This window comes from Peromyscus maniculatus, chromosome 13 (assembly GCF_049852395.1).
Source record: "Peromyscus maniculatus bairdii isolate BWxNUB_F1_BW_parent chromosome 13, HU_Pman_BW_mat_3.1, whole genome shotgun sequence".
Taxonomy (NCBI): domain Eukaryota; kingdom Metazoa; phylum Chordata; class Mammalia; order Rodentia; family Cricetidae; genus Peromyscus; species Peromyscus maniculatus.
In genome coordinates this window covers 50,626,800-50,651,053 of record NC_134864.1, presented here as the reverse complement: position 1 = coordinate 50,651,053, position 24,254 = coordinate 50,626,800, and the positions used below count along the sequence as shown (strand labels likewise).

Sequence of the window (24,254 nt, the reverse complement as noted above, 5' to 3'; positions counted from 1 at the left end):
GTATGTAGCTAGCACTTGAAGGTATTTGGTTATTAGGGGGCACTGCTATGCATGTGCATAGTAGATCCTGGAGGATGTGAAACTTCATTCTTAGTTTAAACGTTTAAGCTACGTATAACTTTGTTTTGATCTTTAAAGGCTGAATGAAGGGAGAGGATGAAGCTACTGTAATTTCTGTCGACTTATCAGTGGCAGTCTCTTTACTTCATATTGTCATGCCTCAGTGTCTTCTCTGATTTTTAAATGTACTGCCAAGTTTCAGATCCCCCAGTGAGAAATGGAAATTTAAAAGATACTCTCTAATGGAATGTAAAGAATTCTTTTTTTTTCTTATTCCCGTTTCCTATAAACTACTCATAGAAATTTTAGGTCTCCTACACCCGCAAGCCCATTTTTGGGGGGTTAAACACTGAAGAACCAGGAAGAAAGGTCCGGGAACGAAATTGCAAGGCCAGGTGTCTTTATCGGTCGATCTCTTCTGATTAAAATTCTCACTGTTTCCCAGTACAGAACAAAAAGGCCTGGAGAATGTGCTGTGTTGGTCGGAGAAGCACGGTCAGGGGGTCATTTATCTCCTGTGTTTGGCAGTCAGGTGGGGCCAGTGCTAATGGAGCCCGGTTCCTTATTTGCACAAACCTGTTTGATTTATGATATGAGTGGAGGGGAGGAAGAGAACACGTATGCACGGAAGGCCGGTGGGGTTGATTTGCTTTAGGTTTTTAGGAAGCTGAGCTTAACAGAGCTTAACCTCCAAAGAAAAGGTAGCAAAGAAAGAGTAGATTCAAAGACCACTGATCCAACCAGTCACCGGTGGAGGCATCTGACATGGGATTAAAGCTAAGACAAGAAAGTAATGGGAACATTCAGGGAGGGGGGGCGGATCTTGCACAGCAGGGTTTCATTCCTGAAGCTGCTCTCCTGCCTTTCTGTGATGGTAATGAAAATAGTTGGCTCACGTGACTTTCTTCCCATGATCCTTTGTCACAGGTCCTAGTGCCACCAATCTCATAATAGGCTCCATCGCTGGTGCCATCCTGGTAGCAGCTATTGTCCTTGGGGGCACAGGCTGGGGATTTAAGTAAGCATCGCCGCCGCATGTCTTTTCTTCTCTGTGGCTCGGGCACCTCTCTCTTCTGCTTACATAACCTGGTTTTGAGTTCCTGCTACGAGACTTTGGTGTTAACAGTACAACCACACACACACACATACACACACACACACACACACACACACAAATATGCTTATACTCAGAAGTGGGTTAGAAATGAAGGATGTGGAGCTTCAAATGTCGTCTTCAGGCAGGCAGGGAAGCGCAGGCAATGGAAGGAATTCACTTGAATTTGAAGAAAGAACACGTCAACAGAAGTCAATAGAAGACATTTCCAGCTTGTGGTAGCAGGCCTCCCGAGTGCTTTCGTGTGCACTTAGGTGACCAAGGAGATATGTTAAGAAATAAGTATACATAAATTCCTACTTGTCTCTGCTAGAGACTGGTTTATTGTCCATTGGGGTCTTCCACAATCTCAGGCATCCCATAACTAATGTTTTTTTTTTTTTTTACATGTAACTTTGTAATTTGAAAACTTTCATTATTTACTTACAGACATTTAAAAAAAATACTTTTATTATTTCTCTAGCCAACTAAATTGGAAAGCAATGGCTTTGTAACATTTACATAGCTAAGTGGTCCTGCTGTGCTTTCAAGTGACTTTTCATTTGGATTGCATATTGATAGCCAAGATTGCTGAATCAGACCATATTGGAAAAGAACAGATAAACCCTATTGTATTTAACCTTTTAAAACCGATTTATGATTTATCTAGTTTGGATATTTTGTACCTCAGATTCATTAGAGAATCACTTTCACACATTTTGGGCTGGGGTGAGTTGATTTTTATTTTTTATAGGTAAGCCTTCCTCTGCCAAATAGTTTCTTTCATAAATTAACTTTCATCCAGATCTTTTGGAAAGAATTTAAGTGGGAGATGAAGCCTGCTGCCAAACCAAAGCCCCCCCCCCACTTTGCTTCCATCCAGCTACTCAAGGGAGGAAGCTTTGCTGAGAACGAACATGGAGTGACCTTCATTAAACCAGTTAAAATCTTATTATTAGAAGCTGATTATGAAAGAAAAGATACCAAGGTGTGATCTAAATAAACCAGCTCTTTCTGCTAATTTGTTACTGTGCTGAGATTTAGTGAGTAAGTCCATACCATTTGAGAGGCTTCTACTTGCAAATACGTATCAAATGGTGTCTGTTATCTGCACGGATGTCTATAAATTGCCTATAAAGTTCACTTATTTAGTGAAGGAGTAATTCTGAAATCAGCGTGCTTGCAGAAACACACAAACCGAATAGGTAGCTGATATTTGGATTTCCTCATTTGAAGGAGATACTGTCCATCCTGGATCACATAAGGAGAATCTCAGAAGCGGTATGTTTCTGTTTGGATTTTCCTCATTGCAGAGGAAAACTTTTCTTAGTGCCCCACTACTGTGAAAAAGTCATCATATATTATAGAAATTGTGTATTCTATTTATAATGCTTTCTTTAAAAAAAAATCACATGTGCCTCCAGAAAAAGAAATTTGGCCCATTCTGTGGCATGGACCTCCTTACCATTAAGAAACATTCATTTCAAAGGCCCTAGAAACCATCTCCTGTGAGTCATTGCCATGCAAAGCCACACAACGCCAGATGTACCGTTTCTTTGTTTGCCATGAGAGCACATTGTTCTGTAGCAGGACCTCAAAACAGCAGCCTGGCTAGCTCTCAGCTTGAACTGCATGTTCTGGGGGAGAAGCTTTTATTACTGTGTCTATTAGTGGGTTAGGCTCTGTGCAGATGATTCCTGACTAAGAGAGATGTCCAGTCATGAGAAGAGCAGGGCACAAGGTGAGGGGTCAACCCAGAGTCAACCAAGCAAGGTTCAAACCTGGCTCCGCTGACTTTGGGTGGGGACTGTAGAGACACTTCTGGATGAGCTCAGTTATAAAGCTCCTTCTTATTTCTTGCTGCTGGAATGTTCACTTTCTGGTAACGTGTAGAAAGGCACAATACTGCACAATCCCATGCTGTAAATATTTTCATGCCTTGAGGATAACAGGCCAAGAATGTTTCTCAAATGTTTAACTTCTCCTTTGTTCAACTTCGGAGCTGGAATTTGGAGAGGCTGTTGTACTCCAAGCTGCTAGTTGCCACGCTGTTTGCTTTAGGTCTTCGTAGGGAATGGTGGTTTGTATCAAGCTGTGAACTGTTACTCCTACTTCACAATGGAACGATGTCTGTGCTCAGTAATAATGCTCGAGTTTTCCCACCACTTGGACAGTTCTGAAGACGATTAGAGATGATTTGGAAGTACTGAGTTGGAAGCCTTTCAGAGTGTCACTGAGCTCAGTGAAAATAAAAGCAGTTTCCTTTAGTAGCAGAAATGGGAAGTAGTTGTCAAGAAGATTGTTCTAGATAGCGCTGTTGGAAATCCTTCCTGAAACTGGGGCGTTATTCCCAGAAGAGGAAAGAGCAAAGTCGCCTGAAGCCTTTGAGGGTGGGGTAAACGTTGCAATGAAAAGAGCAGAGGCAAGTGATTGGTTGGGAGAGAGCACACTTTCCCGGTGTCACATTCTTTAGACGTGATTGGCTGAGTAATTCAGAGGCGGAAGAGCGGCACCATCATCCTTTGCCTGAACTGGCAGACAAAGACAAGCAAGAAACACAACTATGCTGGCACCTGCCCTTGTCCTACTGACTCTTCCCTTACAGCACACTTCTGCACTCGGTGTCGAAAGATAGGACTTTGGGAGGATATGGATATGTGCACCTTATGTACGTAAAGCTATGCACATTGATCAGAACTATTGTGATCTGAAACCAACACAAATTTAGGTTGCTTCTTTTTAGTCAGATAGTCAAGTCTGAAACATTTGGTTAATGTGCACAGGACTTCCACATGCAAAGTTGTAGAATTCCTAAAAAGAGAGAGAGAGAGAAAAAGTACTCTTTGTTGGGATGTTTGTTACTGCATCCATGTATTCAGATATATTGAGTAATGTAAAATGGGCATGTAGTAATGTTGGGTAAATCCATACTCCATGTTCTAGAGGTCTTGAGGGTACTAAGGCATGACCAAGTGGGTAAGTTTCCATGTGTTGAGAATCTTGTGGTTAATTCTGAGGCATTTTATGGAAAATGAATATAGGCCACGGCACACCAACATGCCCTCTTTCTTCCTGCAGCTGCATTTATATTTCTCGGCTCCAGTTGTGAGCTGTGGTGGGGGGATCACTAACCTCTGTCATGGTTGACTCATGGGCCCCTGATACCTAATTCATGCTGAATAATAGTGATACTCAATTAAACTACTGGAGTTACTGGTTTTTACTGGACATTTGAACAAATGAAATAGATGATAGATTATCTTAGGAGCATCTTCCCCAAAGTTTAGGGAAAATGGAATGTAAACTTTGCATATGCATTAAAAAAATTAACAAGGCTGCATTTACTTTGAAGAAAACTATTTATGCAACACCCCTGTCTTAGTTAGGGTTACTACTACTGCAATGAAACACCATGACCAAAAAATAACTTGGGGAGGAAAGGGATTATTTGTCTCACAGTTCTGTATTACAGTCCATCATTGAAGGAAGCCAGAATAGGAACTCAAACAGGGCAGGAGCTTGGAGGCAGGAGCTGATGCAGAGGGGTGCTGCTTACTGGCTTGCTCCTCATGGCTTGCTCAGCCTGCTTTCTTATAGAACCCAGGACCACCAGCCCAGGGGAGGCCCCACCTACAATCAAGCATTAAGAATGCCTACAGCCCGATCTTATGGAGGTGTTTTTCTCAACTGAGGCTCCCTCCTCTCTGATGACTGTAGTTTGTGTCAAGTTGACATAAAACTAGCCAGTACAACTCCCTAAATTAGAATACAAGAATTTAGATGTGAGCTCATGTGCACAACATTTATCAATATTACAAGTGATAGCAATGGGGGGGGGGGGAGAAGTTCTTGGTGGGGCAAGGAAAGGACCTGAAGGTGACAGTCAGGTAGTTCGCTGGGACTGATTCCGGAATGAGTGTGGGCCCTTCCACCATACTACAATGTCTTCAGCATTGGAATCTTATCACTTGCTCCGCTATCCCACCTGGTCTCCATGGGTTCCAATGGCAAGGCGGGTTTCCACCATTACCGGCAGAGATTGTATTAAGTTCTTAGGGCAGTTCCTGACAAGATGCTCCTTTTTTAAAGCCTGCAATTGTCACAGGTGGTTCTCTGTCTGGGGAAGCACTTGCGTTAGCACCCTCTCTGAGCTCTAAGCCAGTGTTTGTTAGCCTGGGCTCCATTCTGTTCTATTTCTTCTTCAAAGAAAAGGTTATCACAGGTGGTCCTTTAAAATGACGGTTGAAGGTCAATAGCCAGAAAAATACCTGAATCTCGGTGGGGAAGGGAAGTATTTTAATTCTCTTACGGTTAGGAAGTGGAATACATTTTAACCAGAGTCTCTGTGAGCATGGTAACTAAATTGTTGCCTTTCCTTCTAAATTCTGCGTCATATTCCAGTGCAGAACACAGAGCCACATTGCCTTGTTGTCCAAGGCCCATGGGTTAGGCACTTTATTCCTCACACATCACCATGATGTCGGGCCAACCAGGAACATGTGTGTGCTTCCTTGACTCACACCCCTAAGGACATGAGCTCAATCTAAGGTGGCCTAGAGGTTAGCTGTCTGTGTGTGTGTGGGGGGGGCGGGGGGTTGGTGATGGGCATGGGGACTAAGATAAAGAACATGACAATAGCTGGCTAGAGATGGCTTGGCAGTAAAGGGCACTTGGTGCTCTGGCAAAGGACTGGGGTTTGGCTCCCACGTGGTAGCTTGCAGCTGTCTAAAGCTCCAGTTCCAGCTGCTCTGGTGCTCTCTTCCTGAATCCCAGGGCACTGGGTGTGAATGAATGCATGTACATAGTTGCAGGCAAAGCATCCCTACACATAATTCCTTTAAAGGCAATAGTAGTAGGTAACTCTACGTCCTTGTCAGAAGACACATGGTAGATGTTGTTACCTAGGGATTTTTAATGTTTGTATGTGTATGTACATAATTACATGCATTATAGGCAAAAGCTTAGATTTCCCACAAGGACAAAAAATTGACCAAAAAAAAAAAAATGCTGTCATTGTAAGACAAAGGGATTGCATTGATATTTTTACAATGGTCCAGAAATACCTTTCTGGTTGTGATAACAAAGTTGCCTTCGAAAGCCAGTGAGTAGAGGGCATTCAGACAAAACGGTTTGGGAAGGGAGCCAGCAAGGACCTGGCCATTATAGTTTTCACTTTCACATTAGAACTGAACAAAAAGAGCTCTAGGTTCATATAGAAAATTCAGGACAGGCAGTGCTGGACATATGGTGGCCCACAGTGGATGCTCTTACTTATGAGGGAACCTCACAGAGGGCTTGCTGAGTTAGCCTTCTCTGCTCCTCTCTGGTTTCCCTCTCCCTGGCACCATAGCTTGCTTTCTCCACTGCTGGAGTAGAAGAGAAAATCTCCTCCAGTCTGTTGTCGGTACTATTCAGTGAAAATATAGGGTCCTATAGGGAACCCCTTCTCAGTCTGACCAAAGAACCTAGTACTCTTTAGAATGTTGTTCTATGGGAAGAGCACAAAGCTTCACAAACTGACGTGCAAGAGGAACATACACTTTTGGACACTAGAGTTTCCTGGGTGCCAGGCTGAAGGAGAATTTCAGATCTCTCTTTAAAAACATGCCACCTGGTTGTTGTGACCTTGGATATTCCCTGCGTTTGAATGTAAGAACTTAGAGATGGGTAATGTGGTCATGTCCTGTTCAGTGCTAGTCGGGTTGTTCTGCCCTTGGTGTTTACGTTAGTTGAGCTAGTTTGATATTTCTCCTGAGTTCCAGCGATGCGCAGCTGGCTTGGGTAAGGTCCCTGGTTCTCTAGGGTAATTTCTCAGGGTTAGGCATTGGTGTTTCTCTCCCCCAAGTCTTTAGTAGGAAACGCCTCTCTTAAATATCTTCTCAGATGGCAGATATTTGCTCTTGATGGCAGATGCAGGTCTTGAGCCCCACGGCAAGTTCATTTGGTGACAGACACATTATGGAGACATTGCACACGTTCTTACCTTCCTGTGCAGTCAGCAAGGCCTGCACTCAAGATCGTTGACTGCACAGAGGACTGGGTGGTAAGAGGAGTCAGTAACTCTAATGCAAAGAGTCCTTGCTGCAGGGAATTAAGTCGTTAAGCCAAAGTACCACATGCCTAAGCTTTCACAGAAAGTGTTTCACTGGGCAGTTTAGGAAGAAAGAAAAGGGAGATTTTTGTCAAAGATGGCAAGGCTTGATATTTCAAAAGAGAAGCATCCAAGTGGGCCTGCTGGGAAAGATAAGAACTTTGCAGGGCACTTTTCTACGTACTTTAAACTTTGGTAGTGGTTCTGTTTTGAAGGACACATGCGTGAGGAGGAGTCTGTTGTAATATTTGGGGGCTTAGGGCCCGTGAAGGCATCCGGTTGGCCCTGAGTAAGTGGGCAGGGAAATGAGGGAGCGGAGGGCTCCTCGGCCTCCGGTGTTGCATGATGCCTTGGTGGTTGCAAGTTGCAGCGCTGCGCCCACCAGTATGCAGACTAAATGCATGAGCCCCCTGCTTGATGCCCCACATGAAGCCAGACCGTGGGGAGGTTAGAGCCGACTCACGTTGTTGCCCTGTGGTGTCTTGCTGGTTTTCCTCTCTCTCTCTCTCTCTTCAAGCACAGGAGCCACTTTTTAGGAGACTGGACACTGTGAGCAAGGCATTTGAACTTGCTTCTCTCACCAGAGCTGAACTGCTGCGTTGGCTTGGCTAACCCAGGCATGTGTCCATTCTCCTGAGTGTACCGCCTCCCTGTGCGCTCTGTCTGCCACCTTTCCGCCATGAAAAGGGCTTGTTCCATAGTGGGCTACGACCTCACACACCCAAGGCAGAAAGAACAAGGCACAGCAAGGTTGGCTTTTTTTTGGTTTTTGTTTCTTGCCACCTTGGTGAGAGCCTGGTGAACTCTGGAGGCTTGGAGGAAACAACTGTGAGTTTTTTCATAATTCTCTTGGGAGGGAACACGGAAGAGGCAGGCTATCCTGCAGAACGTCTCCGCTAATGAACTAGCGATGGATTTTGCTTCTAAAATTAAGCCAATTTGTGATCGAAAGTGAACAATTTGAAGTTTCTCTGGATCTTCCCCAAAGAGTGTCGTCTCGTGGGGGAAGTGTGACGACATTCCAAAAACGTTAGCTCTTCTGTGTTTGGGGTCGCTTAGGAGACTGCCTCCGTGTGAGCTCGTGACTCCACTCTGGGACTGGCATCATTGTCGTTGTGGGCGTTTATCTGTCACCGTCATCTGGTTAATATTGTGGCTTTTCTCTCCCTCTCCCTGTATCTTCTTTTTAATGTCCTCTGGAAGAAACGTCAAGAAGAGGAGGTTCGATCCCACTCAGCAGGGCCCCATCTGAACCAGCGGCACTGGGGGGATGCCACCTTGCACCGTTGGGTTCTGGGTATGACGTGTTTTCAGCCATGCTGCCGGAACTCCTGAGTCTGTAAACAAGACCATTGGGTGGTAATGACTGCACAGCTCAAATGTGGGAATGGGGAATGGGGTCCAAGACATCTCTGTCCCTTTTGGATATAACTTCAAGTAAACCCTCCTATCACCTGTCAATAAAGGGGAGGGGTTAAAGACCATGTCATTAAAACACACACACACACACACACACACACACACACACACACACACACACACACACTTCAGAATCCTTTATTTTTTTCTTTTTAACTGAAGGAGAAAGGAACAGCAGCAAAGCGCAATAAAAGAACACGTAGCAAATGGTTTCCCCCTTAGCCTGCTGACACTTAATATCTTCTAAGTGATTTGGCATGATTTTTTTCCCCTTTACTATCAAAGACAAATTCCAGTGGCATGAAGATCCAATTTTGGAAAGGGTAAAAACTGCATGGCATATATAACAACAAGCTAGCAAGCCGATCTTCAGCAAAACCTACCGTGGAAGTCCTAAGGGGAAGATGAGAGATGAACACGCAGACGCTGCCTGGGCCTGGATAGTGCATCCCCCCCACCCCACTCCATCCCCTCGGCTCCCTCTCCCTCGACTCCACGTCCCTGCCCACTCCAGCCCAGCCCAGGGCAGCACTCAGCCAGACTGTACTCTTGTTGATGCTCTTTTCCCCGTCATGTTCTCTCCTGGACCAAGCATCCTTTGGAAATGGGAGCTGGAATTGGAACAATGCTATTGTATAGTCCTTTTATAAGTGTAAATATGGAAATAAGAGATTTTGACATGCCATTTCCACTTGTCTGTATTGAAATGTTTTTCTTTGCAAAGATTCTCTCTACACAAGTTTGTTGCTTGCTCCACATCCTCTTTTTCCTTTCTTTCTCTCATTTTCTTTCCTTCTTTTTCTCTGTCCTCTCTTATAACATGTCCAGTGATTGCTGGGCTTGCTTAACAAGACAGATGTAGCCCCCAGATGAAGGGAGTTTGGGCACAGAACAAAGCTAGTCTGCTTGAAACCAAAAAGAAAAAAAAAAAAGCGGAGGACACAAAACAACCCATATCAAGAACACAAATTATGTAAATGTGAGTATATATGTACTGATGAGTCTAAACTTTTTGATGTCATCCTAAGCACATGTATATAATGTAAGAAAACAGAGGCCCTTCTCAAATTAATCACAAAAGTGCCAAGCTCATGATTTTAGTTTGTGGTTTAGCCAGTTCTCTTTCCCTGTCTTAAATGTGAAAGGAGGAGAAACTTAAAGCCTTAAATAAAAATTAATAATCTGTACATGTTGAAAGCTTGGAGAAAAGTTAAGCTCTCCATTCTGTTCCTATGTATTTTTTTTTTTGTCAAATTTCCTTTCTGCTTTTCTGCCTCAGAACCTGCGTGACAGGACCCCAGTGTGGTGGGGCAGAGTAGCAGGTAGCCTTCTGGTCATTTTGGCCTGTCATTGGGCATGGTGATCTCGGGGACTCACTTGGCCCTCCATGTTTTTCTGACCCATGGACTCTGGTGGACTGTGATGGGATTCCACTACAGAGGAGCCCACACTCTTCATTTTCCTCCATTAGATGGGGAGAGAGAGCCTTGGCACCCCCAAACTCTCCGAGTTTCCCTCATCTTTACCCATTTCTTTTTTTTAACATATTGCCAGGATAGCTTCCATTGAAGTGTTAGGGGGAACCCATTCCTGAAGAAATTCCCTCCCGGCTTTGTTTTAGATGTCCAGACTTGTGCATGATAGCTTCAGTGAACCACCCTCTAGAACCCAGAACCCCAAGAGCCCCGACGGCCCCACAGTCCCTCTTTCAGGAAGAAGACGTCATCCAAGGGAACTATGCATTTCTTCCCGGCCCTGAGTTCTTTTCTACATTTAGCTCTAAACCCCTTTCCAGCAAGACTCATGCAGTAAGTTTTACAATTTTTTTTCAAGTAGAAGGGAGGATTTCCTGAAAATGGATGGCTTAAAACTGGAGTTACCCCCCCCTCACCCTTCCTCCAAAGATACCTTTAGTTATTGAAGTTTCACACTCACAGGGCAGACATCGCGATTGCTATATGCTCCCCCACACCATAACCTAACATCGTAATCCTCGGATGGCTTTCTGAGAAACAGGTGCTATGCAGGTATGCAGTCTTTGGCTTGAACTTGCTCTTTGCTTCTATAGCAACAACAGGGCTATCTCTAAGGTGTATTGGCCTTATTCCTGGTTTTGTAAGATGCAGATTGTGCCCCTTACTGAATGGCAGTGCCTCCGCTTGGAGGACGGTTGGGGGAAACTCAGATGACTTGGTATCTCTCCCTGTTGTTGCATTGCTTAGGGGTCCGCTTCACTATGAGATACAAGCAGCTGCCAACCACACTGTACCCATTTCACTACTAGTTCCGAGGCACCGCGGTGACTTTATGTGACACAAAACCCACGCCCGTTACAAAACAGATCTCTATTGTTAACTTGGGAGCATCTCACAAACAACATTGTAAATGTGCGATGTTATGTTTTAAATCAGACCACAGTGGTCCCCAAATGTTATGTACATATGACAAATGTCAGTATAACTTTTTGTTACACTGACAGTTTCATAGGTAACCAAACCTATGCTCCAATGTTAAATTATTCGTGTGTATATGTAAAATGCACAAGCTTTAAAGCTGTGTGTGTACGGACATGGAGGGTAGTGCAATCATACTGTATGCAGTGGCTTAGAATCATTTTCAGTGGTGTTAGGTTATGTAGTTTCAAACTCTTTGCTACATTTTCTCTTGCACATGCCAATCATTTGCTTATTTTGTGGTGTGAATACTCCTTCTTAGTAATTTGGATTCAAAGCACAAGCCTACCATTATTTAACATTACCCAACAAGAGTGTTCAGTGATGACCAAGTTCCCATTTCACGGGCTAGACTTTTGCTGCGATCATTAATGACCCCTGGGTGAGGAGGTGTGCGCTAACTTCCTTGCTCACCCGGGGTAGTGCATGAGCCCACTGAATTAGAGCTGCTCCTCCCAGCCAAGTGAGCCGTACACATAGGTGCATGTTTGAGCCATGAATCACATAGAGCTGTGGAGTTTTGCCAAGTGATGTTGCTCTTTTGTTTTTTACTATGCAAAGATGGGAAATACACCAACTTTTCCAAGATATGTCTGAAGAACTTTACAACGATACTTGAATTCTTTTTTTAATCATCTCATCCCATTTTAAGGTCATTGATGCTTCCATTGTTGATTTTATTTTTTTTCCCCCTTCAACTCGAATGGTTTGTAATCTTTAAATGCACAACCTGAACGTTTGTTTGATAAATTCCAATCCTGTTGGCTGCCTGTGAACAGAGATTCTGTCATCCTTCTATGCCTCTTTTAGTTGAGTGTGCATTAAAACTTTAATTACTGTAGGATGTTGTAGCTTTGTGCTTTGATTGGTTTTCCTTAACTCTTGTTTCTGTGTTTTCCTGCACCATTGGTTAAGTGGCCACGCGCCTGGTATCCTCTGGGATCTAGTGGTCTCAATCCAAGGCTCACTGAAAATCAAAGCCGTCAATGGAGCAAAATAAAATCTCTGGTTAATGGTAAACACGTTCTGGATCGGGACTCATTTTTTTTTTCCGGAGTCATTGGGAGTCCTTTGTCTCGTACGGATCAGAAAGCAAAAAGAATGCAATGAGAATCACACCACTGTTGGTTTTCTTTTGTGTTTTTTAGTGTCTGTCGCATGAGTTTAAAGAGTTGATGGCTAGCAATAACATCCACACTTTGACTTGGTACCAAATTAACAATGAAGGTGTATGCACACATGTGTATGTGCATAAACACAGTGCATTTGTGCGTGCGCGCGCGCGCGCACACACACACACACACACACACACCAGGAGGGGGAAGGAGAGAGAGGAGGAAGTGGGGAGAGGAGGTGAAAGGAGGATGAAGAAGGAGGAGAAGGAGGAGGCAGCAGCAACATCATCTGGTTATGTACATTACATCATCAAAAACATTTGAAGTAAGGCACCTTGACAGCTCATATAAAATTAGCCACCAATTTACATCCTTCCTGGTGACCATCTTCAATCTCTCCCCCCACCCCCAGCTGGTGTGCCCCGTTGGTCTGTGTGATGGAGCACAGACACGCGTAGATGCTGACTACACTCCTTTCATCATGAAAGCCTTGCAGCCTTCTTCGCTTCCTACAGGATACTAACTCGACAGGCTCAATAATGAGTCAGTATGCTGCTGATCTCATGACCTCACCCGGTTGTTTTTTGAGTCTGACTGACTCCCGTCTTCCCTTAGTCATCTTAAAGTCCCCCTATGCTACCTCAATAATCATCTCAAAATGCTGGGTCCATTATCTGTTATTCTTCTGTTTCTGTGTGATCTCGTGCAATAAAGGAAATGCAGAAACCCTTAAAGAGCACAAATACCATACTTAAGAAAGTAAGCCTGGTGTCATTGATAGTTGACTTGAAAGGAGTGGTCTGAAGTTTTGATATGCTATCCTTTAGGTTATACTGTTTTTGAGGCTGACATTGAAATCAGTCATTCCTTTTCCCTTGATAACCACCACCACCATCACCACCACCACCAAAAAGTGACCCGGAAATGGGACTCAGACAGCTCCCTAAATAAGAGCTCAATTAAGTAGATGATCTGTTTGCTTAAGATAAAATTCCTGAATAACTTAAAATTTAAGGTAGATGTCTTACAGATGAACATGAAAGGGTTGGAGATTTCTTATTACCTATTCATTCACCCAAAAGTCTGTGCTTCGTGCTGAGAGTTTAGCAGGTGAAGGAACACAGGAAAACTCTTGCTTTACAGTTGCTCAGTTAGTCACCAAGAGAAAACATTGGAAGTAGAAGTCTCTGAGCTCGGAGTAATAAGTCAGTTATTTGAGAGTGTAAATAGAGTGAAAAGCAAGAGAATGGTGGTCGGGCAAGAGAGAGGTGCTGGGTGCTTCCTGACAAAAGTGAGTTCTGATGTCTTTTGAAAGATATTTAGTCCTCATCACTAATAAAATGAAAATCATACTCAAGTCACAGAAGCAGTGCACACAAAGACCTCTAGAAGGAGCTGGCCCTTTGAGGTAGGTAGACCCCCGTGTCTGATGCATCCAGCTTGAGTTTCCTTTCTTCCCTTCCTTCACCTTCCTTCTCCCCTTCGAGAAGCACTGGCCAGACACAAGTCTAGTACTGTTCCAGACTCTAAGTGCACAGTGATGAGATCTCAATTTTGTGAGCAACACGCACCCTTTAAAAATGAATTAATTCATTCCCAGTAGACAACGGATTACTAGAGAGGAGGAAGGCTTTTTCCTGCTCTTGAGATTAGGATGGTTTCAGAGAGAAGGTGGTGTTTGAGCAAAAGGCCATGCCCACGCCACAGGACCCAGTGCCTAAGGCCCAGATCTGATTGTCTAATCCAAATTTCTGGGTGTCTTGTTTGTGTCAAGGTTAAGATGTCTGTTAGAACTTTATGGTTTTGGATATTTTCCTACTAAGGTGTTCATTATGAATCTGTCTTCTCTGCTTGGGATGACCAGTAATGACAAAGAGGACTTCTTCACTTGAACTGTGAACCTTGTAGCATTTTTTTTCTGACCATAGAGATTCGGGGTAAGCTCAATCAGGAGTGAGAGGATGGAGAAGAATCATAAATGGGTCAAGTATCATTTAGTGAGTTTTCACATTAATGAAGGGTCAACATCATTTTCTAAAGGCAGCCGTACTTCCCAGCTAACCAAAATTAGGGTTTGCCTCCCTGTTATGCCTTGAAGGGAAGATTGCTCTTCCTCAGCCTTTTCAGAAATGCTTTATCAGATCTGGCTCCTTGCCTGTAACAAGTCTATAGACACAGAGAGGAAGTACCACGGTCCCTTGTTATATGGACTAGCTGTCCTCCTGGCATCTGGGGAACATTCTTTGCCAACTGATTGTGTGTGCGTTTATGTGCCCTGGTGTGGCTGTAAAGACTTGTCATGACACCAGAGTCCACTCGTAGAGGAATATCTGAAGTGTGATCACTGAAAGCCCAATTGGCATGCTAATGCAGTCCTTCAAACATGGCAGCACAAAACAAAAATCTCTGCATCTTGAATCATCACAAGTGCATCAAGAGTCCTTCAGGGTTCTCTGGTGCCTTAAATAGCTTCTGGCCTTCAGGGGGTAAATGAGCCTTGAGCAGGGCTGCCTCTTCAGTTTCTGGTCTTTGGATGGCCATGGAAAAAAGTGACATGGATTATAGATTTCAGCAGTGAGGCCTCTGTTTCCCCAAGGGACACAGTCTGATAAGATCACTGTTACATGGAAGCAGCGAATGGTGTGGCCATCTCACATAACAGCTTTACGTGCTTGCTCTATGTAGGTGAAGTGGTTATGATGCATGGATCACAAAGCATAAGTTCTGCAGGGGAGTTGGTTATCAAACTGAACAGAAGGAGGGCCAAAGGGATGAGGGTGGTTGAGCTGAGCTGGAGAGCACGCACCTTGTCCTGAAGGAAGCAGCTTCTGCTCAGATCCAGCCGATGGTCACCCAATGGAAAATGGGCCTGCCATTGTCTATTCTGCGTATTTTCCTCACGGAGCTACAGCCCAGATTTTTGCATAGCCCATTCCTCTAGTACCCAAGTTCATTCATGTTATAAAACAGTCTATGTGGGTCAAGACAGTACAAATGGAGACAGTCTTCACATAGCCTGCTGGTCCTTAGAAAGCAAGTAAGCTTAAACTAACAAGGCACATTAAAATAACATGTCCATGTGTGGCCTCTCGTAGTTAGTTGTCCTCTGAGTATGCAGATGTGGCCTGGCTTCCAGTCTGGGTGACAGACTGCAGAGTGAAGAGCCCTGAGTCACCTCTGCTATTGGAGAGTGCTGTGGTTGATTACAACTGTCTGGTATGCAGCATCCTCCAGTACCTGGCTGGATCCACACGGCCTCTCTTTCTGCTGTTGACTTTCAAGGCCTGCTGGATATAGGGATGAATCTACAGATCTGGGTTAACCCCAGGGTCCTCGTGTTGTTTTCTACACCAGTGAAATGAGGATTATTGACCTAATAGATGCAAAATCTCAAGACACAGCAGGAAAGGACAACTGCCAGTTGTTCAAAGCAATTTATTTCCTTTATTAATTACAAAAGCCTACGTGTAGAGATTTTTAGATTTGGAAAACAAAATCTTGAGAAAGTTAGTTTATAATCATACCGTAATCTCTTTAATGTTTCCAACTCATCTTTGATTTTCTTGTCACCTTCTCCCCCCCCATCCCATTCTACAAAGATGGGCAAAGATTTTCTCAGAGGGGTTGACTTTCCATCCCTGTGCATGTGTGTTTGTATGCCTGTGTGTGTGTGTGTGTGTGTGTGTGTGTGTGTGTGTGTGTATGCCTGTGTATATGTATGCTTGTGTGTGTGTGTGTGTATATGTGTGTATATGCCTGTGTGTGTGTATGTGTATATGCCTGTGTGTATGTATGTCCGTATGTATGTATGCATGTATGTATGTATGTATATGTGCGTGCGTGCTTGCGTGCGTGCGTGCGTGCATGCTCATTCCTATGTGCATGTCACACTTGCCAGTGGCTCCAGAAAAGGATAGATGAGTATCTTGGGGTCAAGACAGCCTTCCTGTACCTCCACCCATAAAGCACATCATCAAGGTGTCACACACCCAGAGTGTCACTTCATCAAACATCATGACGTCACTCCTGATCCTTCCAGAAGTTCTTAGTATACACGGAGAATGCAGGGGCTCAAGTCAGCAGCAGGGCTGGGATGAGGGCCCAGGCATTGCATGCCTCAGAGTCCATACTCAGATTCCTCTGGGCAGCAGCTAAAACTCTAAGTCACAGATTTCAAGCACATTTCTTGAAACGACTCTTCTAGCAAGCACCAGGGCCAGAATCATGACGTGGGGATCTCCATTCTAAGTCCCTTCCTGGGGTCAGGAGGCTATGGACCATAGCACATATGACACAAAGAGGTGGACAAGCAGGGCAGCAGGAGCCCTCTGAGATAGAAGACCCCAGCCGGAATCACTTGCGGCTTACCCGGGTGCAGCTGGTACCATTGCCAACCGCTAGCACGAGGAGAGAGTACCCAGGTGGAGGGGATCTGTTTTTGAAATACTTCACTTTCCACATAGGAATTTCAACCTTTTCTGAAAACTGAAGCCAGCAGATGTGGAGCCAGGGGTGGCTAGCAAGGCTTTCTCAAGGAGAGGTTGCAGGCATATTCCTAGAGCGCTCACTTGAAAAGGATGGATGTTTTCAGAAAGGAGACAAGAAGAAATGGCACTTCTCGATTGTGTGTGATGAGTTAAACAGTTTCCTGTTGCAAAACTTATGAAGGGAAAATTGTAAGAATACCAATTATCGCTAGGAACATCACTGAGTTAACACATTATGCAAATATCTGCCCAGTAAAAGAACTCCAGCTGGACATGGTGAGTCAGAATTAGGCTCCGATTCACCCCTGCGGGGTGTTATGGTTTGGTAGAAAAGTTAAGTGTAGAAAGAATTTCATACATAATGAAAATATTCTACTCAGTGAAGAAAGTACAGATAAATAACCGTGGGCAGTCAACAGAGGAGGATACCGTTTCCTGCTGGAGGAAACCTGGGGAGCCCATTAGTATACTCCCACGAGGAGAGCACATTCCAACTGGATCTGGATGATGGGTAAAACTCTGGACGCGTAGGAGTGGTGATAGACTGTTAGAGACTTTGGTACCTCCACCTGGATATTCAAGGCCTGTATACCTTCAGCTGAAGTAACCATGACCAAGGTACCGGGGACTTAAACACAATGGAAGTTTCCCTTTCTTGTTCAGTAGTCTAGAGGTGGAATGATGCCCCCACTGTTCTTCCATTTTCCTGATGTGCAGTCATGAACATCAGTTCCCTTCTCCATGAACTAGCTAGATGTCCCAAGTCCTCCCACAAAGGACCTTCCAGGATGCAGGAGAGAAGGAAAGAGATGTGGAAGCCAGGCCTCTAGCATAGCAACTTGACAGTTACATATGTTACTTTTTTTAACCCTCACATTGCATGTAGTTGCCAAGAAAGCCTGTAACTGCTAATACTATAAATGAGTAGTAAGGAGCACAGAGAGAGAGGCAACAATTCACCTTGGCCCATTTTCGAAGGCTGTAATAAGATACACAAGAACTATAGTGAAGAGGCATTTCTTTTCCACGTGGTGTGGGAGGCTGGGAAGTCAAAGATCAGGGGAGCAATCTGCTCATGCTGCTTCAACACACAGCAGAAAGTGGAAGGGAAAGAGACACGTAGGACAAAGGTAAGGTCTAAGGGTGGGATGTGCTTTATAACAATCCACTCTCTTGGCAACTAACCCAGTACTGCAAGCCTGGGAACCCACCCTCCAAAGAAGACGCCAATCCAGGCCTGAGCATTCACCCTCCATGCCCAAAGAAACCTAAGGAACTAAGCTTCTCAATACACGGACTTTTGAGGGGCCACACTCAAGCTGTGGCACCGTCTGCCACGTAACTCCAAGAATTCTGCCCCCGAGAAACTGTAGAAGTGTGGCCAACCAGCTGGCATCACGAAATGCTTCTCAGATTTGCTTCTAGGGCTTGCTTGTTTGTTCATCTTCTGGGGGTGTCATGAGAAGATGGGTATTAGTTGCTGGGCCATGTTGATGGCTTTCTCTGCTAAAGGGAACTGCCCTCCTCAAAGTGAACTGCATAATGATGGATCAAAGTGGACCGTCCAGCCTCTCCTCTCTCCCACAACTCGGGACAGCTCTGAAAAGCCATCCCAGTTTCAAAAGTCATTTTGAGGGAAAAGCTCACCCCCCACTTTATAATCCTATTCCCCCCCACACACACACACACCTTTTACTGCTATGGAAAAATCCCTGTCTAAAAGGTTTCTGATCTGTAAGCCACTCCCCAGAGACTGTTTCTGAAAGGTCTCATATGGGACAATCACTGAACCATCTCCTTGGAAAGAAAGCAAATAAGAGCGAAACCAGCTTCAGGTGAGGTGAGAGATGTCCTGAGCTGTCACATGCAGACTTGATTTGGGGGGCAATTGTGAAGAGATCTCTGTGGATTAGAGTACTGGAAGCTGTTGAAAAAAATCTACAAGATGGACTGTGGAGGGAGAGGCAGGACATGGGCAAACTATTTAGGCTATCACAGCCAATGGTAGAGATCTAGGATGAGGAACCACTGACATGGACAACTGACATGGAGCTCTGCTGTTGCAAAACGGAGAGGCAGGGCAGGATCCTTCAGAATCATCAAGTCGAGCATCTGATTGAGTGAAGCAAGTGTGGAGAAGATTAAAAGATGAAGGGATTTAAATGACAGAGACAGACAGAGAGATCTTGATACAGAAAACAAAGATCTGTTTCATCTGGGGAGTGCTGAGGTTGAGGGGACCTAGGCAAAGATATCTGCAGGTTGCTTTGATGGGGGGATGGTATTCACTAGTGAGATTCAGTTGGAAATACTTGCTTGAGAACTATGCATAGACATTAACATTTGAGTCAGTTCAAAATGCAACTTAAGCCATAAAGACATGAGGCAGTTTCTAAGGCTGGATATCATCAGAAAAGGAAATGGAGAGAGCTGGAGAGAAGAGACTGAAGTATCTGGGGTAAAATAAGGAATAACCTACAGCAAGAAGTCATTAATTCCAGGAGGTGCTTGCTGTGTCCTGGAAGAAGTGACTGCTATTGTTCACGAGAACAAAATTTATTCAGAGAGGATGAATTAGATCCTCCTTCTGAATATGCTACAGAATGAATAGTGGGTTTTTATAGAGGACAACACAAAACCAGTCACTAAGGAAAATGGGATATATGAAAAAGAAAAATTTAGAATGAAAGAATTTTGATAATATCGCAGCAGAGCAAGACCAATTTAAAAAAGAAACATTTACTTCTACTACTATGACTATAATTGAATTTTCTTGAGGCCGAAGCTGAAATGATAGCATTGTGGCTTTCTAAAATGCAGTGCACTGACACTCCAGTGCTTACTAGAGCCAATTTGGATTTATCAGCAGACTAGTTGTTTATCAATAAAATTACAATAGCTCTTAGCAGAAAAATATTATTCTGGGTCACCATGACACAAAAAGAGAAGAGGGCAGAGATGGGACACAAAGAAAGTTGTTCTCAAGCTCAAGTCTTCAAATGATAGCCTCAGAACCATTCACAGAAGAGGTGAGATGCTTAAGATATCTCATTGGGCACTTAGTATTTGGAGAGATGTGAATTGAAAATAAGAAATAAAAGGAGAATGTAGACAGGGATTCACACAAGGTCATGGTTCTGGTTGAATGGCACTGAGTTTTCAGAAAGTTCTATAGCCTTTCCTTTCAATGTTTTGTGGGAAGGCATAAAATAAGCCATATTCAATCTGCCATGATGAGAGATGAAGAAATTTTTTTTTGTTGTTCATTGAAGTTGGAAAATAAGAGCGAGCCTTGTATTTATATGAGACCATCCACTCAGATGAAAGGAGGAAATATAATCAATTTAGCTCATTTGGGCTTTGTTCTCGGACTCTATATCAAGTGGACTGCTGCCATATGTAGTAAAAAGCCTCCAGCTTTTTACAGATGAATGAGTTGTGGACAAGCATCCCTGGAAGTTCTTAGGCTTTCTGTGTCTGTAGAATTTCATTTCCCAGAAAGCCAAACAACTGGTACATCAATCAACTGCACATCATTTTTATTAGCAGACTATCACAAACATTTGCAATACATGTTATCTCTCTGGCTGACTTTCCTGCAATAAATTATGTTCTTTCCCAGTGCTGGGAAAGAAAATCAAGGCTTTGTCTGTGCCAGGCAGGTGCTCGACCATTGAGCTACATGTCCAGTCCTCCCTCAGTATGAAGACAGTTTGCCAAATAGCTTTACAATTTGTTTGGTTATGATACACACACACACACACACACACACACACACACACACACACACACACACACTTTTTAATGTATATATATATATATATATATGCACTTTTATTACAGCCTTTCACTTAAAACAAATACATTTCATAAAACATGATCATTGTATTACTCATTTTCTCAATGCTGTAACAAACTACCTGATAAGAAGCAACTTAAAGGTGGGAGAGTTCATTTCAGTTCACCACTTAAGACAGGTTGCAGTCCACCATGGTGGGGTAGGCATATTAACAGGAATGAGAGGTAGTTAGTCATATTGCTTCCTCAGCCAGAAAGGGGAGCTCAGGCAGGAGGTAGGGCTAGGCTAGCAAACCTCTAGACTCCACCCCCTGGTTCACTTACTTCTTGTGGTGGGGTGTCACTTCCAAAAACTTTGCTAAACTTCCAACACAGCATCACCAACTGGGAACCAAGTGTTTCCCACATGAGACTGTGAGAAACACTTCACATTCAAACCCTGACAGCATCTAGAACCGAACTCCTTGCACAAAAAGTGATTGGCAGCTAAAAATATTAGTGAGATTTTGCTTTGGAAAGGAGGGTGCCCCCTTCCCCACCACAGAAAGAATGAAACCCTGGAAATATCCCTGGGAAAACTATCCCAACCCTGTATGACTCTCCCTGCCTTGGTAATCAAGCCCTTCACTATTCAGTGTGCAGGAAGCTGCTGGCTGGAGAGAGTATTAGATGGCCTACTCCTTGTTCTGGGGTCATTTTAGAGTAAGAGAAAAGTGGAAAGTCTGGAACGTTCTATGCAATGTTAGAACCACAGTTCTTTAGGAAATTTATAAGTGAGTCAGACTTGGAAACGTGATTTTTTTTTTAAAGTGTTCAAGGCTGACAATGTTTGCTTAGCTTGCTTGAAGCCTGGGGTCTACTCTTAGCACTACATAAAACTTGATGTGGTACAAACCTTTAATCCCAGCATTCAGGAAGCAGAGGCAGGAGGATCAGAAGTCTAAAGTCATCCCCTGTTATCAAGCTGAGTTCAAGGTCTGAGTCTCCCAAGACCCTGTCTCTAATGAGTGAATGAATGGATAAGTAAGTAACTAAATAAACACACAAGTAGATGAAAATTTAAGGTAGCCAGGCCAAGTGGGCATGGGTCTGCTAGCAGAGGGACATGGCTTTAACTTTATTTCTGCTCTTCTGATCGGCTCTCCTGGAGTTTTAGGTATGAAATCTTTTCAATCAAGAAAGCTAAGGAGGAAATTCTATATTCTTCCAACCAGTAGCTTACCCAAACCTGCTGGGCATCAAATAATGAAATGTTTAACACAGATGTGTCTCGGTGAGTGTTTGCCTGGCATCTTTCTAATCCTGAAATACATCAATGCAGTGATCTATAAAAGAGTAGAACACTCTACACTCTTCACTTGTGGCATCCAGCTAATGAGGAACAGATATCAAACCAGAAACACAAGAAACATTTTGAAATCATTTTTTTTTCTTCTCCTTGATGGTAATGAATCTAGTGTTTTCAGAGGCAGTCAATTTTTAATTAAAATGTTGGATCAGGTTTGTAAGCTAAACAAACAAACAAACAAACAAAACAACAACAACAAAAATTCAAACACCTCAGATGTAGGAAATAGTAAGTTTTCATTGGCATTTAATTGTTATCTCAGCTGATGTAACAATCCTGTGCAGAAGCCTTTTGCATTGTTGTTTAATCAAGACCATGGGTGAATGAAGTTTTGGTAAGTCATTTATGACTCCTAGTTTGAATATGAGAACTACACATGGGCTGGAGGAACTAGTATTTTATAAATAATATATTATTTATTTATCATATGAATACTTATGTGTAGAATAAGTAATTTGATTTAGGTTATTGTGACAGTGTTAATTGTCAACTTAACAGAATCCAGAATCACATGGAAAACGGGTCTTTGGGCATGCCTGTAGGGGACTATTTTGACATGGAAAGACCCATGTTAATGGTAGGTAGTCCCGTTCTCCCAGAGCAGAGAATCCTGGACTGTGTAATATGGATAAAGCAAGCTGACCACTAACATGTGTTTACCATTGCTTTGGCTCCTAATCGGGGATGAATTGTGACCAGCTCCCTCAAGGTCCTGCTGCTGAGAGCTCCCCATTGTGAGAGACTGTAACCTTGAACTGTAAGCCAAAAAACAAAAAACAAAACAAAACAAAACAAACAAAAAAAAAAACCAAACCCTTTCTTTCTTAGGTTGCTTCTGTCTGCATAGAGAAACTAAGAAAGACAGGAAGTGCAGATACATCAGGAGCAGGAGAGGAGAAATGTACTCTTTTTTAGGAGCTTCCCGCTTTCAAGGGAGGTGGGTCACCTGATGTGTGGCTGAGTTTTTCATGAATGTTTGTGTGTGGGGGGATGTAGGACAGGGGCTCGGCTGCAGGACAGGGGCTGGGCTGCGGAGAGACAGATGCTGAAGAGGCCTGTGTTCACCACGTACTTTGGGGACATTTCTGTGGTTTCAGATGCGTATGTCTAATGGCACTTGAAATCTGGCCGACACAGTCAATTTGATAAGAACAAGGGACTGCGATTGTGTCCAAATGAATCTTGATGCAGTTTCAAAGCATGGGGATCTAAAAAAGTTGGAAGGACTGAACTTGGTTTTGCTTTCACAGCCCCATTTTTCTCCTTGATCTCTGTCATCATGCTGCCCGTGATTTTACGGCCTTCATTTCTCTCTTTGTCCCCTTTTACATGTTCTTATTGATTTTTTACTTAAGTAAAGTTGGCTTCCCCCACAAGAACAAAGACTTTGCCTCTCTTGACTATTGACGCATCCTCTTATGTCTGCGATGGCGAATACCACCGTCTCTCTGCACACGCAGATAAAATATTGAACAAATAAATTACTTTGGTACGGGTGTGTGTCACTGCATTGTGTGGCCCTGTTCTTTGCGTTTTCTTTTTTAAGCTGAGTTCTCTGCTAGCTTGTGGATTCATCGGTAATTTAAGACTTGCCTTGGTGACCTTTGCTGACACTCAGCAGAGGACCTGTTTGGAAGCAGTGAGTGAGTGTTGAGTCATATCGATAGCCTCTGACTTACATGTGGATGGACCACCTTGCTCACTGTCCTAACCACTCCAGAGAAGCAGCCATGGCCTAGATGACTACAGGGAATCCATAGTGACTGCTGTCATCCCAAGAGGGGCAGGGGCTTAGGGCACTGTGTGGTGCATTTCTGTCCCTACCCCTAGTGTTAGTTTTATTAACACTAGTTAGATAGCTACATATTCTAATGGAGGATGTCCTAAATAACAAAATTCTATTTTTAATGAGTGAGTTTTTCCCTCATCTATTTTATGTGGAGAATAAAGATCACAATCTGAGGACCTTCTGTAAATGGTATTGCCTTTTTTTTTTTCTCCTTCTCTTCCTCCTTCTCTTCATTTACTTATTTTTACTTGAAATGTAAATGACAGCCTGTGCCTGTACTCCTGAAACTCAGGGGGCCAAGGCAGGAGGATTTCAAGAATAAGAAAAGTTCCACCTTTAGGATCAGGGAAATTGTGATCTAAGGACTGGATCAGCAGCAAAAGACTTGTCCTAACTTAGACTTAAACTTGAGCTTTGTTGGTTGCATAGTTTCCGATGAGCTCACATTGTCTTGTGAGGTTTACCTTGTGAACTGGAAACAGTTATTCCCAAGCCCCCAAACAACATGCTTTACTGTGTCCCATTTGGAGCTCTTACCCTCCTGACATGCTTATGTTTATTAACGACCATGTGTTATAGTTGTAGCACATGGATGGGAGGC

The 24,254-nt window shown here is 43.6% G+C and overlaps 1 protein-coding gene across 3 annotated transcripts in view; it reads left to right on the top strand.

The window, feature by feature from the left end:
- Adam23 (ADAM metallopeptidase domain 23) overlaps nt 1–11,957 on the top strand; it is a 154,381-nt gene extending 142,424 nt beyond the window's left edge. For 2 of the 3 annotated variants that reach the window (XM_015993907.3, XM_042260240.2), the window contains one exon: nt 8,448–11,957. In XM_015993907.3, coding sequence (XP_015849393.2) covers nt 8,448–8,587 — 140 coding nt within the window. In that variant the 3' untranslated portion in view covers nt 8,588–11,957. Of the gene's footprint in view, nt 1–987; nt 1,079–8,447 lie in introns of all 3 variants that reach the window. The other variant, XM_076550257.1, reaches the window with a different exon arrangement.
- Nucleotides 11,958–24,254: the final 12,297 nt, after the last annotated feature.